General features: G+C 42.3%; 1 protein-coding gene across 1 annotated transcript in view; it reads right to left on the reverse strand.

Annotated features, from left to right (window-relative positions):
* Positions 1–15273, reverse strand: part of pvrl2l (PVR cell adhesion molecule related 2 like) — a gene marked incomplete at both ends in the record, with an annotated part of 250474 nt that overhangs the window by 71028 nt on the left and 164173 nt on the right. The window contains one exon of the mRNA XM_083982310.1: positions 1917–2029. Within this exon, the coding sequence (XP_083838436.1) occupies positions 1917–2029 (113 nt within the window). The remainder of the gene's footprint in view (positions 1–1916; positions 2030–15273) is intronic.

The raw sequence follows: 15273 nt of genomic DNA on the forward strand, positions 1-15273 counted from the left end.
GAAGCAGAGGGAATAAAAAGTTCATCAATAAACATTTTTAGTAAACAGCAGAGAGCGCCGCAGGGAGACGGAGGAAATTAGAGGATCCCTCGTTAGGTTTGTGGGAAAATATCAAGAAGACGGTGTCTCTGTGATTTCAGTTTCTGTGCCAGGACAAATTGTGTATTGATTCCATCCAGTGGTGGCAACACACACACACACACACACACACACAGAGACACACACACACAGTCTGATGGTGTGTTCGCTGCAGTCGGACATCACAGCAGCTCAGGTGCTGTCAGACAGAAGTTGTCATCTGAGCTTTTGGTTAAAGAATAAATTGACTTTCAAATATTCAAATGAGAACGAGCCGGATGTGGAAACTCTGACAGTGACGAGCTGTCACCAAACATTAGCAGTTAGAGTCTCCATGGTTACCGGGATTTCACCGTCGTGAAGAGCCGGAGTTCAGACAACATGAGGAGGATGATTTCTAAAGTTGCAGCCCGTGTTGCAGGATTAGTACAGTGTGGCTGGGGGCTGATGGGTAATCATCATATGTTTCATTGGATTGTGACTAAATATAACAGTGTATACGTATGTTAATTTAAAGGGATAGTTCAACATTTTGACAAATTAGCCCATTGCCATAATCCCTATAGTCATAGCAGTAGGTTCGTTACCTTTAATTGTCGGTGCAAGCTATTTTTAGAACGGCGGAGCAGAGCCGTGAGCTGCTCAGAGCTACGCTATGGAGGCTCATTATGGGATTTCTTGGTTTCCCTCATCAAACTCATCAAATACACAATCCAACAACTCCACAACTCTCTGGTGGACAAGTTGTGACCTGCACATTCACCACGCTATGAGATAATAACACAACGTTACCACACAGAGTTGTTTTAGAGGGAAATTCATGCAAAACTGCTGATGTGCGTTCCCGTCGGGTTCAGTTTTTCATCAAGCAGTCTCTGTATTTACCTCTAAAACAACTCTGCCGTTCTAAAAACAGCTTGCACCGACAATTAAAGGTAACAAACCTACTGCTATGACTATAGGGATTATGGCAATGGGCCAATTTGCCAAAATGTTGAACTATCCCTTTAACTGATTCGTCTTCAAACACAAACTGTTGCTCATCTCCGTCCTCTGTGTGTGCAGATAAAGCTGTGGCGCTGTCCGTGGTGCTGAACTCACAGTTTATTACTGTAAAACTCTTCTATAACCGAACATCATCTTCTCTCGAGGCCACATAACATCCAGAACAAGTTCAGTCTGTCAGTTTGTTTGGTTTTCATAAGCTTGTTATATAATTTGCCTATTTACTTATTTGTATACAATACAAGGCATTACAATACGATACAATACATTTTTATATCCACTGTGGTGGAAAACTGCTTTTGGCTCACTGCATAAAAAGGAAATTGTGTATAATTTTTTAGATGAATGTTTTCAGTAAGGCCTTGCAGTTTCATTTTTTTGTACAATGTCAATAAAGATATCCTATTCTATTCTATTCAGTGTTACCGTTAACATGTCAGAAACCTAAGATCAGATTTTCAGTGCATGATTACAGCGACTAAAAGAATCAGTTCATTACCAACATGTAAGTAATGATAATATTAGTTTACATTATAATAATAGAGATAATAATGATATCAGTCAGAGAACTAGAAGTGTGAATGTCTCTGTTTCATTATTTCAACCTTTAGTCCAGTTTGTTTCTGTGCATAAACAGAAATTCATAGTTCTCACTTGTTGCCGATTGGTCGTTAAGGTTATTTTACACACAGGTTAATTAAAATGTTTTTAATTATAAGGTCAGGGTGATAATAAAGGTATCTTGTATCTTGTTAAGTCCAAGATGTAAATGATATAATCTACATTTATCAACAATTTGAACCATGTTTAAGAAGAAAATGCAGATAACTCACCTGTGTGAGTTTGGTTTTCCCTCCGCCGTCGATGAACTCGCACCGCAGGTCCACGGACTCGTTGGGATACGCCTCCACCTCCTCCTCCACCCGCACCTTCTGAGCCGAGACACCTGCAGACACAGAGGGAGGAGGAGGGAGGAGGAGTTACACAATCATCATCCACAGAAAACCAACATGTCTTTAATAATTGAAGGCGTTTGTTTGAAGCGAAGCTGAAAAGAACAAACGGAGAGAAGACGAGACACTTGAAGACGCAGCATTCGAGGCATTTCATTTCATTAGGAAGCTGGTGTTTCTTTAATGAATTTGCTGGGAGTGATGTTTTTCCCTCCCACTCGTTTTGTTTCAGTCAGACGGGCAGGGAGGGGAGGTGGGGTGAGGGGGGGTCGACCTCCTTTATGCTGCTTTAAAAACAGAGTTATGATGGAAACGAGGCAGACGGGTTCATTAAAGGAGGAGGAAGGAGAAGAGGATCATGGGGCTTTGATAAGACGCCTCGGGCAGAGTCTCAGCTCCACTTCCTCGTTACAGCAGAGGCAGCAGCGCTGGGGGGCCGAGGCCTCGTTACAGCCGAGGCAGCGCTGGGGGGCCGAGCCTCCAGGAAACACACCACCAACACCACCAACACCAATCCCGGCGCCATTACCACCTTTCATCTGCTCCACACTCTGCTACAGTTGTAGTCGTTTTAGTCGTATGCACATATAGTGAAAATCAACAATCAGCATCAATCTTCCTTCCAGACGATATTCAACCAAACTAATGAAAAAGGAGTCAGCAGCTAATCCTTAACTATTTATATTTCAATGGTGCCAAACTGCTTATCAAGGTCAAAACATACAGTAGATATCCTAATGATATCCTAATAGCTCCATAATCCACCAACCTTTTTAAAAAATGGCACATTCAATACATTACTGTCCAGGTACGAACAGAAATAAATACATGTCTGAGGCCCTAGTGTTTACACAACAACGCTCGCCGATGAAAACGGCAAAATATTTCATGGGATGTGCCTCGTTTAGATGGCGACGGCGTTTTGGGGGCTTGAAAAACGCCAAAAAGTGAAACCACCCTCCAGAGTGGAAATCTTAGAAACGCTCCGCCGTTGTAAAGGGTTAAAACGCAAAAAGTCTGCTCTGATTGCTACGACCTGTGGAGGACAGCGTTACGATGGCCGGCGTGCAGCCCGCTGGAAATGCGTGCATACAACATTGAATTCCACAGACTTTTGCGTCACCGGGTGCATGCAGATTTCCAGCCCAAAAACGCTCGCCTAAACACGAAACAAAAAGTGAGAATGCAACGCACTTTTGCGTTTTCTGTTCAGATCGTTTCCGTGTAAACGTAGCCTAACTCAACAGATGCAGGTCAAGTTGTGCAGCAAACATGGAATTCAACGGTCAACTTTTGTTTTTTGAACTGTGTCATGTTTTTGCTTTGTCTGATATCTTCCATTCTCAGCAACATAAATACTTTTTAGTGTGGTAAGACGCTTAGTTGTTTTAAATTAAGTTTCTCCTCTTAGTTCGTATCGCCCATCTCTTTCCTTAAACATTCTTTGTATATTGCTGGTTGTATATTGTCTGAGCATGAGGAGCAGCAGTCGGTTGGTCAGTCAGTCGGCCGGAGCCAGAGCTGAACAAACCTGCAGAGCTCCACCTTAAAAAACAAGAGATGAAAGAAGCTGAGCTGCTGCAGCCGGTGTTAACACCTCAACCAGACCAATGTAGTTTGTGGACTTCTTCTTCTTTTGATCCTGCACTTTCCATTCTGTTTAAAACTAAAAAAAGAAATAAAATAAAAAGCCACAGAGCAGCTGTGATACCTCGTCAGGTCTCTGCTTTCAAACAAACACAACACACTCTGCAGGAGATCGCTGCTGCATCTCAGACGGATCTGACAAATAAAACTGATGTAGCAGAAAGAAGAAGAGAAGACGTAGAAGAGAAGACGGAAAAAAAACTAAACTTTTAACTCATTTGCATGTGGGCGCAGCAGGAAACCACGAGGACGCACACAGCCAGGACACGTTCTGCTACACAACAGGATTACAAACGCCTCGTCGTTGGAGCACCTTGTGAAAAGCCCGTTCATTAACAACAACAGCAGCAGCAGCAGCAGCTACAGGAGCCGGCGTCTCTGTGTGTTTTTATCTGGATTAGTCGTCAACAAGCTGCTGCTTCTCCACCACTGAGGCAAATTATCGCCATTGTGTCTTGTTTAAATAAAAAAAACACACACACAAAACAACGCCATATTGTACAAAAGACAAGAGCTGCATGTGTTAGTTAGTTAGAGAACCAGTGACTCGAGTGTAATGAAGTTGTAATCCTCAGAATCAAAGAGAGAGAAACAAAAAGAGGAGAAGAAAGAGGGATGAGAGAGAGAAAGAGAGGCAGTAATCCAGTGTTAATGCAACTGAGACCGAGCTCTGATTGTTCACATCTTGGAGTTGAGTCGTTCTGCTGCTTCCTCCCTCCTCCTCCTCTCTGTTCTCTGGCCTCATCCAGCCTCTGCTCCTCTACAGATAAACTTCTCATGGGGGGGTTAAGGGGGTGAGGGGGGGTGGGAGGGGGGATAAGCGTTGACTAACCGCCGGCGACTCGAGCCCCCGGTGGCTCCGGCTGCAAAAAGCCTCTTAGAGTGTGAGTGAGTGAGGAGGGACTGATGAGGACAATGTGTTACATGTTACATGGAGGTGTGTGTCTGTGTGTGTATATGTGTGTGTATTTGGAAGTAGCCTACACAAACAATGCTTTGATCCTGAATAGTTTTGCTGTTTGAAGTTTCTCCTCATTATTCGGGAGCTTTTTTCTAAAGAAAAAGAAACGTTTGGATCAGCAACAGCTCATAACCAGGTGACTCTGGTTCACACTCCAACACAGTAGGTGGCGCTAACGCACCTTAACGTTGCTGCGCCGCCATAGAAGCACAACACGAGTAGAGCACCAAACACCAGCAGGAAGCACTGTTTCATCCAAGGGGGAAGTTGTCGGTCTGAGAAGTGAAGCTCACTTCCGCGTTTAACAAACTGCAATCCCCCCGGCTTCCTCTGGGGGCTGGTACCAGAAGGGAGCAACTCTCCATAGACCCCCATGTTAAAATCACCCACTTTACATCCTCAATAAACATGTTAAAAGCCTGGTATCATTACGTTTTTTGGTCTCAACCGATAGTTTCTACCCCCGCACACACTCTGAGGGGGGTGAATTTTTTTCTCTACCGTAACCGTTTTACTGTTATTAGGTTTAAAATTCTGGCCAATTAGGGCGCGGAAACATAGAGTGACAGGTCCGGAGACCGCTGCTTCGAGGCCAGTGGGCGGGCCCTCGGCCGGCCAACGGCCGCACCTCTCCAAATATGGCAATTAAAATCCAACATGGCGTGGTTCAAACCCCCGTAGTAGCGGCACAAAACAGACTCCCCCAAACCAATGGGTGACGTCACGGGTGCTACGTCCATTCTTTATACAGTCTATGTGTTACATGTTACATGGAGGTGTGTGTGTCTCTGTCTGATATGTGTGTGTATTCAGAACTACACTAATAATGTAAACAGTTACTTTCTCACTTGAAAAAATATTAAAAGTTAATAAAGTGCATAATAACAGCATTACAGAAGGAAAAAAAACAGCTTTTCGCCCGTTTTACAGCTATTGTGTCATCAGGTGGGATCTCTGGTCGTAAACAGTCACCAAGTCCGTCACTGACCAATCAGCATTCATTAGCAGAATGCTAGCGTGTTATGGGCAACAAAAGCCCAATGTGTAGGAAATCGAAAGGACAAAACTTCTCAACAATTTCACTTTTAACCTATAATCCATATTGATCTTGCAGAAAATACAACAATATTTGCGATTTTTTTTTACGATTACCAGGTGAAAGGGACAAATTTAGCCTTCTAGCTCCATAGGGCCTCATTCATTCTGCACTCGCCCACGAGCACTCCTAGTGGAATTCTGGTGGAACTGCAACCAAGTTCGATACAATGGGGCTAATGGAGAGTGGCAAGGCTCGTCAATAAACTGGCTCTGGTCTAGTTCACGTTAGGGTTGCTAAGAAACAGCAACTCCCTGCATGCATTGCGTTACAGTAGACAGGAAGTGCTCACTGATACTTACAGGGTCACCGTTCAACAACTTAGCATTTTTCTCATAGACAACAATGGGAAAAGAAGCTAGCGGCTATAAAACGGTGGATAATTTTTTTGGAGTGTCACAACCTCCACGAAACGATTCGTTTCACGACCAGAATTTGATCCATTCAGTCCGATTATGTTTGGAAAGTCTAGAAGAGCCGCACAATTAAATTATGTTATTCCCGTTCTAGTTAGCCCAGAGCTAAAGCGGAAGTTAGCCGGCTAGCTCGGCGTAGCACTAGCTCGATCGGCGTACACAGCAAAAACTAAAAATCTTACCAAGAATATTTGTCTTATTTCTAGTCAAAACAAATCTCATTATACTTAAAATAAGACTCATCATATAAAAAGTAGCTTGTTTTTAGACACTTTTTACTTTTTTCAAGCAGATTTTCACTTGAAATAAGTAGAAAAATCTGATAGTGGAGCAAGTTTTTCTTTCTTATTACAAGCACACACAAAAATTGCTTTCACTGGCAGATTTTTCTACTTATTTTAAGTAAAAATTAGTTTGAAACAAATGAAAATGACCTCAAAACAAGTAATTTTTTAGGTGACAATCTCATTTTAAATGAAAAGAGTTTAGTTTGACTAGAAATGAGACATTTTGACAAGAAATAAGAAAAATATTCTTGGAATATTCCGGTTTCTTTAAAAAAAAAAAATCCCGAATCCTAATCCAAATCCGAATAGTGCACTGGCTGTACATCCCTAGTGTGTGTGTGTGTGATGCAGGGGTGTTAATAGTTTTGGATCTACAGCGTGTGTGTGCGTCCACGTGTCCACCCATGTGTGTGTGCAGGAACGAATTTTGTGTGTAAAGGCACATGCAAAAGCTGAACGGTGTGTGTATATGTGTGTATGTGTATGTAATACTGTAAATCTGTGTGTGTGTGTTTTTTTTGTGTTTGTGTGCGTGTTTGTGTGTACATAAATCACACCATCTCATTGTAATGTGAGTGCATATGAGACTGACTCAGTCACTGAACCACAGTCTCTACCCGGAGGGAGACAATGGGCTGTCAGAGCAGTTATCCACCCTCACTGTAAGGACACACAACACACACACACACACACACACACAAAATACACATACACACAACATACACACAAAATACGTAAATGCAAACTCAAGGCTGCCAGACGAGTTCGTCCAAGTTGCTGCGTAACAACACGACGAACACGTGTGTGAATCCAGAGTTAAACCACTTCCCTTCTCTTCTGCACAACAACACACAACAACACACAACTCCCTGTGTTCATAGAGTGCACACACACACACACACACACACACACACACACACACACACACACACACACACACACACACACACACACACACACACACACACACACACACCAGACAGCCTGTAACCAAAGCCACGAATCACATTAGCTTTCTGCTTATTTATAGTGGTCAATGGAGTCTGCTGTGTGACGCAGGGGGAGATAATAAAACCAGAGGCAGAGTGGGGAAAAAGAGAGGAAGAGGAAGAGGAAGAGGAGGGAGAGGAAGGAGAGAGAAAAGGGAGACAGTTAAAAGACTGAAAGAGCTGAAGAGGGAGAGAGAGAGAGATAAGAAGAAGATGAAGAAGTGCAGATGGATATGAAAAGAGCTGGAAGAGGGAAAGAGGGAGGGAAGTAAAAATTTATGGGGAGAGTTGAATGCAAAAGAATAAAACAGTAAAAGAGAAAGAAGATCTGGAGAAATAAAGAGACTGAACCAGAGAGAGAGAGGAAGTTTGAAAAGGAGGAGGAGGAGGAAAAAGAGGAGGAAGAAGAGTAGGAGGGATGAATATGACTTAAATATGCAAATATAGAAATGCACAAAAAACAACAGCAGCTAAAAGAACTTCAACAATGAAACAAGGAGCTGGTTTCAAGGAGACAAACTGACGACTCAGCTGTGCTGCAATGGATTCTGGGTAAATAAGGACTTAAAAAAAAAAAGTGTCCCAGAAATATCAAAATATTCATATTTGTTAGAAAAATTCAAGACGTTTTATTTTGAAATTTCATCAAAAAGTGACACAAACTCTTTTCTCCCTCCTCGATCCAGAGGCTTCTTATGTTTGTTTTTAAGCTACCGGTTAGCAGATACTATGTCAGTGTTGTTACCGTGGTAACAGCTTGGTGGTGTCGAATATTAAACTGTGTTTGTTTTTGTTTTGTTGTGAGTGGAAACAAACACTAAACAGTCTCGTCTCTGTGAACTTTATTTTGGCGGGGGATTTGATCTGAGTCAGAGCAACAAACAAACTGTAAGACGACGTAGAAAGACGAGGACAGAGCAGGTTTCACATCTGGACACTTCCCAGAGGACGGCTCGGACCTGTCGTCAGGCGAACTGCGTCGTCATGGCGACGCCTCGTTGTCCTGAGACGCCCCGGACGTCAGTTTGGACTTTCTCACTCTCAGCGTCTCTCAGCTGATAACTCCGATAACGGAGGAGCGGAAGGACCGGGTCTGTCCAGACCAAGGGGGCAGTTGTGGATCTGAGAAGTGAAGCTCACTTCCGCGTTCAAAAAACTGCAATCCCCCCGGCTTCCTCTGGGGGCTGGTGTCAGAAGGGAGCATTCCCCATAGACCCCCATGTTAAAATCGCCGATTTTACATCCTCAGTAAACATGTTAAAAGCCTGGTGTCAGAACGTTTTTTTTTCTCAATCGATAGTTTCTACCCCCGCACACACTCTGAGGGGGGTGAATTTTTTTTAAACTTTACCGTTTTACTGTTATTAGGTTAAAACTCTGGCCAATTAGGGCGCGGAAATGTTGAGTGACAGGCCCGAGCAGCTCCGTGGACAGCTGCTTCGAGGCCAGTGGGCGGGTTCTCGGCCGGCCAATCCAACATGGCGCTGTCCAGGCCGCCATATTTGAGTCACAAAAACGACTCCCCAAAACCAATGGGTGACGTCACGGACGCTACGTCCATTCTTTTTACAGTCTATGGTCCAGACCCACCACCACACTGTCTGTGACAAAACCCTCAGAAACATCCCATAATAAACACACACACACACACACACACACACACACTACTGACCCCGACTTTGACGTGTGAGTTCTACCAGACATTTCCAGACGGTCCAAAAGATGGACACTCCCCACCCTCAATGATCGCCATCTGGGCTACGTAGCCAAATATAATATAATATACATATATAGTATATATTTAAAGGGACAACAAGGAGTTTTTTTCTTTTTTTTGGTGATAAAAGAGTCTCATATTATGAATCTACGTTACCACTTGTTAATGGGTCCATTTTTGATATCGTTTTGTCCTTATAGTTATTTTAATATTATTATTTAGTGGTCGACTCACCCAGCATTTCTTAGTTTTGGTTTCATGGATGCTGTCCGGCGGGTCGCCGTTTATGGTTTGTTTGTTAGTTGTTGTTTTATGTTTGTGTTTTATGTTTTATATGGTAAAAATGCTGGGTAGCTTAATTTGGTATGTAGGACAGGCATTAATATAAGCATCATGCTTCTGCCTGTGCCTTTTCAGTCACTATTTTGTCGATAATGTTTTGTGTCGATAAGGTTATTGTGTGATGCGACTGAATAAATAATTTCAATCAATCAAAAAATCAATGGTCGGAACTACGACGTTATCTGATCGTCTTTGAACCTCCGACTTTCATTCTTGATCAATGAAAACATTCTTGGCAAATGTTTTCGCTTTCATCCGTCCAAAACTCCTAGTTGTCCCTTTAAAATGTAAGTAAGTAAGGCGTTCATTATTGCTAACTGAAGGTACAGACAATACAAGATGGTATGTGTTGACAGTAGTGTCCAAAAAAGAAAATTTTGGCAACTGTTGTGATCGACCATTAAAGGGACATATTATGTAAATCACTTCCTGAAGGTTCTTTGTCTACCGGCCCCCAACATGTGAGAATTGACAAAAATATCTGTAATTTTCAGGCTCCGACCCTAGGTTGAAATCCCTGCTGTTCCCTCAGATAATGATGTCATAAGTTACCTGTACCAGTAGAAGTGGGCGGGGCAAGCAGTGGTTAATTTGCATTTAAAGGAACAGGCACTGAAACCAGCCGTTCTGAACAGGGCTGTTTAGAGAGGATGAAAAGAGCTGTGATGTTTGATCCTTGGGGGATTTTGACCGAACCATGTCACAGACATGTCTTTAGGACACCTGGGAACTGTTTTAATGTGTGGAAAAGGGGCAGAATAAGACTCCTTTAGTTCTGCTTCTTGCACAAGGACAATATTTGATTTGAGACAACACTAACTGTCGAAAATTTCCGCAAGTAAGTACATTGTATAGCCTACTACATGGAAGTGTTTGAATTGAGATTCTCTGCTCCTTCACAATAAAAGCTCTTCCTCCTTCCTTCCTGCGTGACGAGGCTTTTATCGAGAGTCGTTCTAAAAACTAATTTGCAACGATCACACCGACTCACGATGACTCTTCCTACAGAGCAAACAAATCCACTCCTTCTCAAGATGAACACAAACTATTTTAAACACAGGACACACACACACACACACACACACACACACACACACACACACACACACACACACACACACACACACACACACATGCATTATTTCCTCTTGCTGCACTTCCAGACGACACTTTAGTCAAACTTTACGAGAGCGAACGCTTCCTCAGTTTGTTGCAGACGATGATTATCATTATGATTATGATTATTATCATCATCATGATGAACATCTGCCCTGTGAGAGTCCACATAAATGTTGACGACAGTTTTGCTCACACACACACACACACACACACACACACACACACACACGCTCCTGCTGCTGCGATCAGTGTTAAAATTGGTGTCAGTGCACTGACGTGACCTCGTCTCTTCAATCCCGTCCATTATCTCCTCGACCATCCCACAATTTGCAGCTCATTCTACTGTTGCACTCAGTGGAAGTCGCAGTGAATTGGAGCATCAGCTAAATGTAAATGGAAAAAGTCAAAGAGGAGGGAGGGGGGAGGGGGTTGGTTGGTTAAATGAACGGCCACAGTCTCTCCCTCCCTCCCAATGCACCAGAGAGATGAATCACAGCTAATTGACATTTAGAGGCTTGTGGCATTTGCCTGTTTATGTGGAGCTTCCCTGCCGTGCACACACACACACACACACACACACACACACACACACACACACACACACACACACACACACACACACACACACACACACACACACACACACACACACACACACACACACACACACACGTCTGCATGAACCATTATCCAAACATCCAAACATCCAAATCACAGCTGGTTTGTTTCTGACACCAGTGTCCATATAAAAACAATAAAGCTGCAGTTTCTGAATGGACATTTGTTACCAAGTCGTTTTATTTCTGTTATTTCTGCACCGTGTGACAGATCTCATAATTAGCGCTCGTCTTTGCTTTAATTTGTGTGTCTGTGGAAAAAAGTTTTTTTTCCCATTTGCTTTAATATTTACTGTCGGTGGATCTAAAAATCTAAATGAAATGTCAGGAGCTTCTTCTCCGACAGGAAATTAGCACTTTGATTCGAGGCGTCTGATGAGTCTCATCCCGTCTCGTCTCGTCTTGACACCAGAGTCTCAAAGGAAATTATTGTTTTTAATGAAGAGAAAGAGAGAAAAAAAAAAAAAAAAAGTGACTTTAGGGGCTTTTACTTTGACACAGGAAGTGATAATCAGGCTTCATCTGGCTGACACAGGTCGGATTTAGATTAAATATGAATATAAATATTAACAGCGATATATTCATCAAACTGTGAGGAAATAATAATCTCTCTGGGTCGATTAGATCCTCTGTGTTTATCTGTTTGTGCGATGAAGGATTTGTGTAATTTAGGTGTTTGATTACACGTAACACGTTCTAATAACGACACATTATTCATGTTTAGTCAAAGAGAGGAGTTAAATATTAATGGCTGCTTATAAATTACAGACTAATTAGATTCGTATCAGAGCAGGAAGAATGATTTATAAACGATGAGTTGAGTTTAACTAATGTTTAATAGTGTGTAGTTATTATAAAGTGAGTGATAAATAGAAATAAACTGTTTTATTTCTGTTTAAAGGGATAGTAGCATTTTTTTGTACACAGTGTCTGTTAGCGTTAGCACTGATTGATTGATAATTAAATCAACTCAAACACTATAATAAACATCACATTAAAGGGATAGTAGCATTTTTTTAAAGTGGGGTTGTATGATCTACAAATAGCCCCTAAGTACTTTAATTGCAGTAGAAGACTCTCTGCACTCCTCCCGTTAGCAACGCCAGCCCATAATAGCCCTGCCCAGAGATTTACAACATACAGTGTTTTGAACAGACCCAAAGAAACGGCCTATTTTCACGGCCTAAAAGAGGTTTTACCTGAAAAAAAAATACACAGTTCCATTGTTTGCTATAATATAATTTTTTTCCAGCCCTTCAAAGTGCAGGAAAAACGCAGTTTTTATTTGGACCTAACCAACTGCTGATCGGCGGGCGCTAACCCTGGGCGGAGGGATACGTGAGTTGGTTAGGTCCAAATAAAAACTGCGGTTTTCCTGCACTTTTTTCAGGTAAAACCTCTTTTAGGCCGTGAAAATAGGCCGTTTCTTTGGGTCTGTTCACAACACTGTATGTTGTAAATCTCTGGGCAGGGCTATTATGGGCTGGCGTTGCTAACGGGAGGAGTGCAGAGAGTCTTCTACTGCAATTAAAGTACTTAGGGGCTATTTGTAGATCATACAACCCCACTTTAAAAAAATGATACTATCCCTTTAATGTGATGTTTATTATAGTGTTTGAGCTGATTTAATTATCAATCAATCAGTGCTAACGCTAACAGACACCGTGTGGCTCGTCCTCTGTTTTTATTTAGACAGAAATAAACTTGTGGTTGAATCACGATGATGCGTTTATTATTTATACACTTGAGTGAAACAAAATGTCCAAAATAAAAGATCTAGACGCTGGAGCCTTTAAAATAAAACTCCTCTGCTCTTCACTGAGTCACGGACGCAGCTGTAGCAGATGTAAAGAAAAGACTGTCCACTTTAAGTTTCTCCTTCATTGTTCTCCTCATCCGTCTTGGCAGAATGGGGTTAACTGTGTGATCGCTCCACTTAATCACTGCTCCGTCCCTCCAGCTGCTGTCGCCCCGGCGACGGGGCGCAGGTCGAGGTGCGACATCCCATCTCTTGTGCAGAGAGAGAGAGAGAGCGTCGAGCGATCGAGCGTGAATTAAGCTGGAAGCCACGAACACGACTGAGCCGCTAACGAGGGAATAGAAGAAAAGAAAAGAAAGAAAACGGCTCTGAAAGATTCATGTGCTGAGGGTTTTCATCATCGCTGTCGGATGTGAAGGAGTGGCAGCGAGACGAGAGGATGGAGGTGGAGACCGATCACCAGATGTAAATGTTCAGAGCAGAACATCTGGAAGAGCACTAGTGAAAACACTTTAACTTTATTATAACTGCACAGTATGAAACATTAGTGAAGCATCATTATTTATCCACTCGTCTATAATGAGTTGAACTATCTACATGTTCATACCTAATTAATGATGATTCAACATTTATAAATCAATTGTATCAGTGGAAAACCAGTTAAACTAAAGCTTCATACTGTGTAGTTACTATAAAGCGTCACCTTTAATGACTTGTTGCACATCCAGTAGCAGCAGCTCCAGATGCAAACATCTGGCTGCAGCGTGTTCAACAGCCAATCACTGCCCTTACCTGCCAGGTAAAGGTAACAGGTAAAGGGCTGTGTAACCCCGCATTATGTATAATTAGTATGTTTTATTTGAACTTTGTATTATAATCTACCCAAACTCTGTATTTTAACCTATTTATTGCACTCACCGCACTTTCTTTCTTTCTTTTTTTGGGGGGGGTATGCATGCCATTGATAGTGTTGTATATTCTGTTGTGTATGTATGCACTACTTGCCCAAGACAAATTTCCCTGTGACAAATAAAGTTTATTTGATTTGATTTTGATTTGATAATGACGCATTTTGTAATAATCTGCCACATTTTGTAATAAAATTATTGAACGCAATGTGTAATAAACTTTGCCACATTTTGTAATAAATTGTCATATAATGCACCATTTATAACAAAATGCAGATGTTGCATTTTTTATGAAAAAATGCAATGTGTAACATCTTATTACAAAATGCGGTAAAGTTTATAACATATTAATGTTTTACAAAAAGTGGCAGATTATTACATAATGTGGCACTACAGGCTGAAACATGAAGAACCAGAACCAGAAGCAGCAGCTGCAGTTCCTCTATGGTTACAGCTGCTTGACTCCGCCTCTTCACCCATTAAGGGGGCGGAGCCAAGTGCTATTGGAGCCGAAACAAGGAGCTGATAGGAGCTGCACCTCTCCACCTCTCCACAGCTGCAGAGCTCTGAGCTCAGACTCAGACTGTGACTCTGACTCTCCTCTGATCCACTGATGATACTAAATATTGATTTCAGCCTCTCGGAGCCGCTGGAGCTGCAGCTTGAAGAAAATCTGTTAAAGCCACTTCACAGTCACATTATTATTCTTTTACGGCTGATTCTCTGGAGTGGAGACTGAGAGTGATGTAAGGGGGGAAACGGTGTGTGTGTGTAGTGTGTGTGTGTGTGTGTGAGATCAATCAGCGAGGGGTTTGATCATGTTTCCCACAGCAGCAGCAGCTCGGTCATTAAACAGGTCACAACTCATTAACGTCCGACGCTCCTGACATTCACACGAAAGGAGAAAAAACGAGGAAACTACACAATATAATTCTTCAAATGTGATGAATGTAGATGAAGAGAGGAAGAGGAGGAGGAGGAGGAGGTGGAGGTGGAGGGATGAAGCTGAGCGACCGTCACACACACACACACACACACTCACACACACACACACTCACAACACACACTGGGGAGCTGAATTAGTGGTAATTGGCATTTGACAGCTCATAATCACAGCATTTTGCGTTTGGCGTTTGAGTAACAGGACACCGATCAACAACGAGGTGGAAGGAGAGGAGACGGGAGATTAGTGGTGGTTTCACACACACACACACACACACACATTGGCAGTCAAAAGCTCCATGGCATCTGTGAGGATATTTCCTTTTTTCTTCTTTCTTTTTTGAAAAACCACAAAGACGTTAATACGACTGAAATTAATTCCAGAATGAGATAATATCCAGCATGTGAAGCGCAGCAGCAGATGATCCCTCCGCTGT

The sequence above is a fragment of the Trachurus trachurus genome, assembly GCF_905171665.1.
Source record: "Trachurus trachurus genome assembly, chromosome: 11".
Classification (NCBI taxonomy): Eukaryota; Metazoa; Chordata; class Actinopteri; order Carangiformes; family Carangidae; genus Trachurus; species Trachurus trachurus.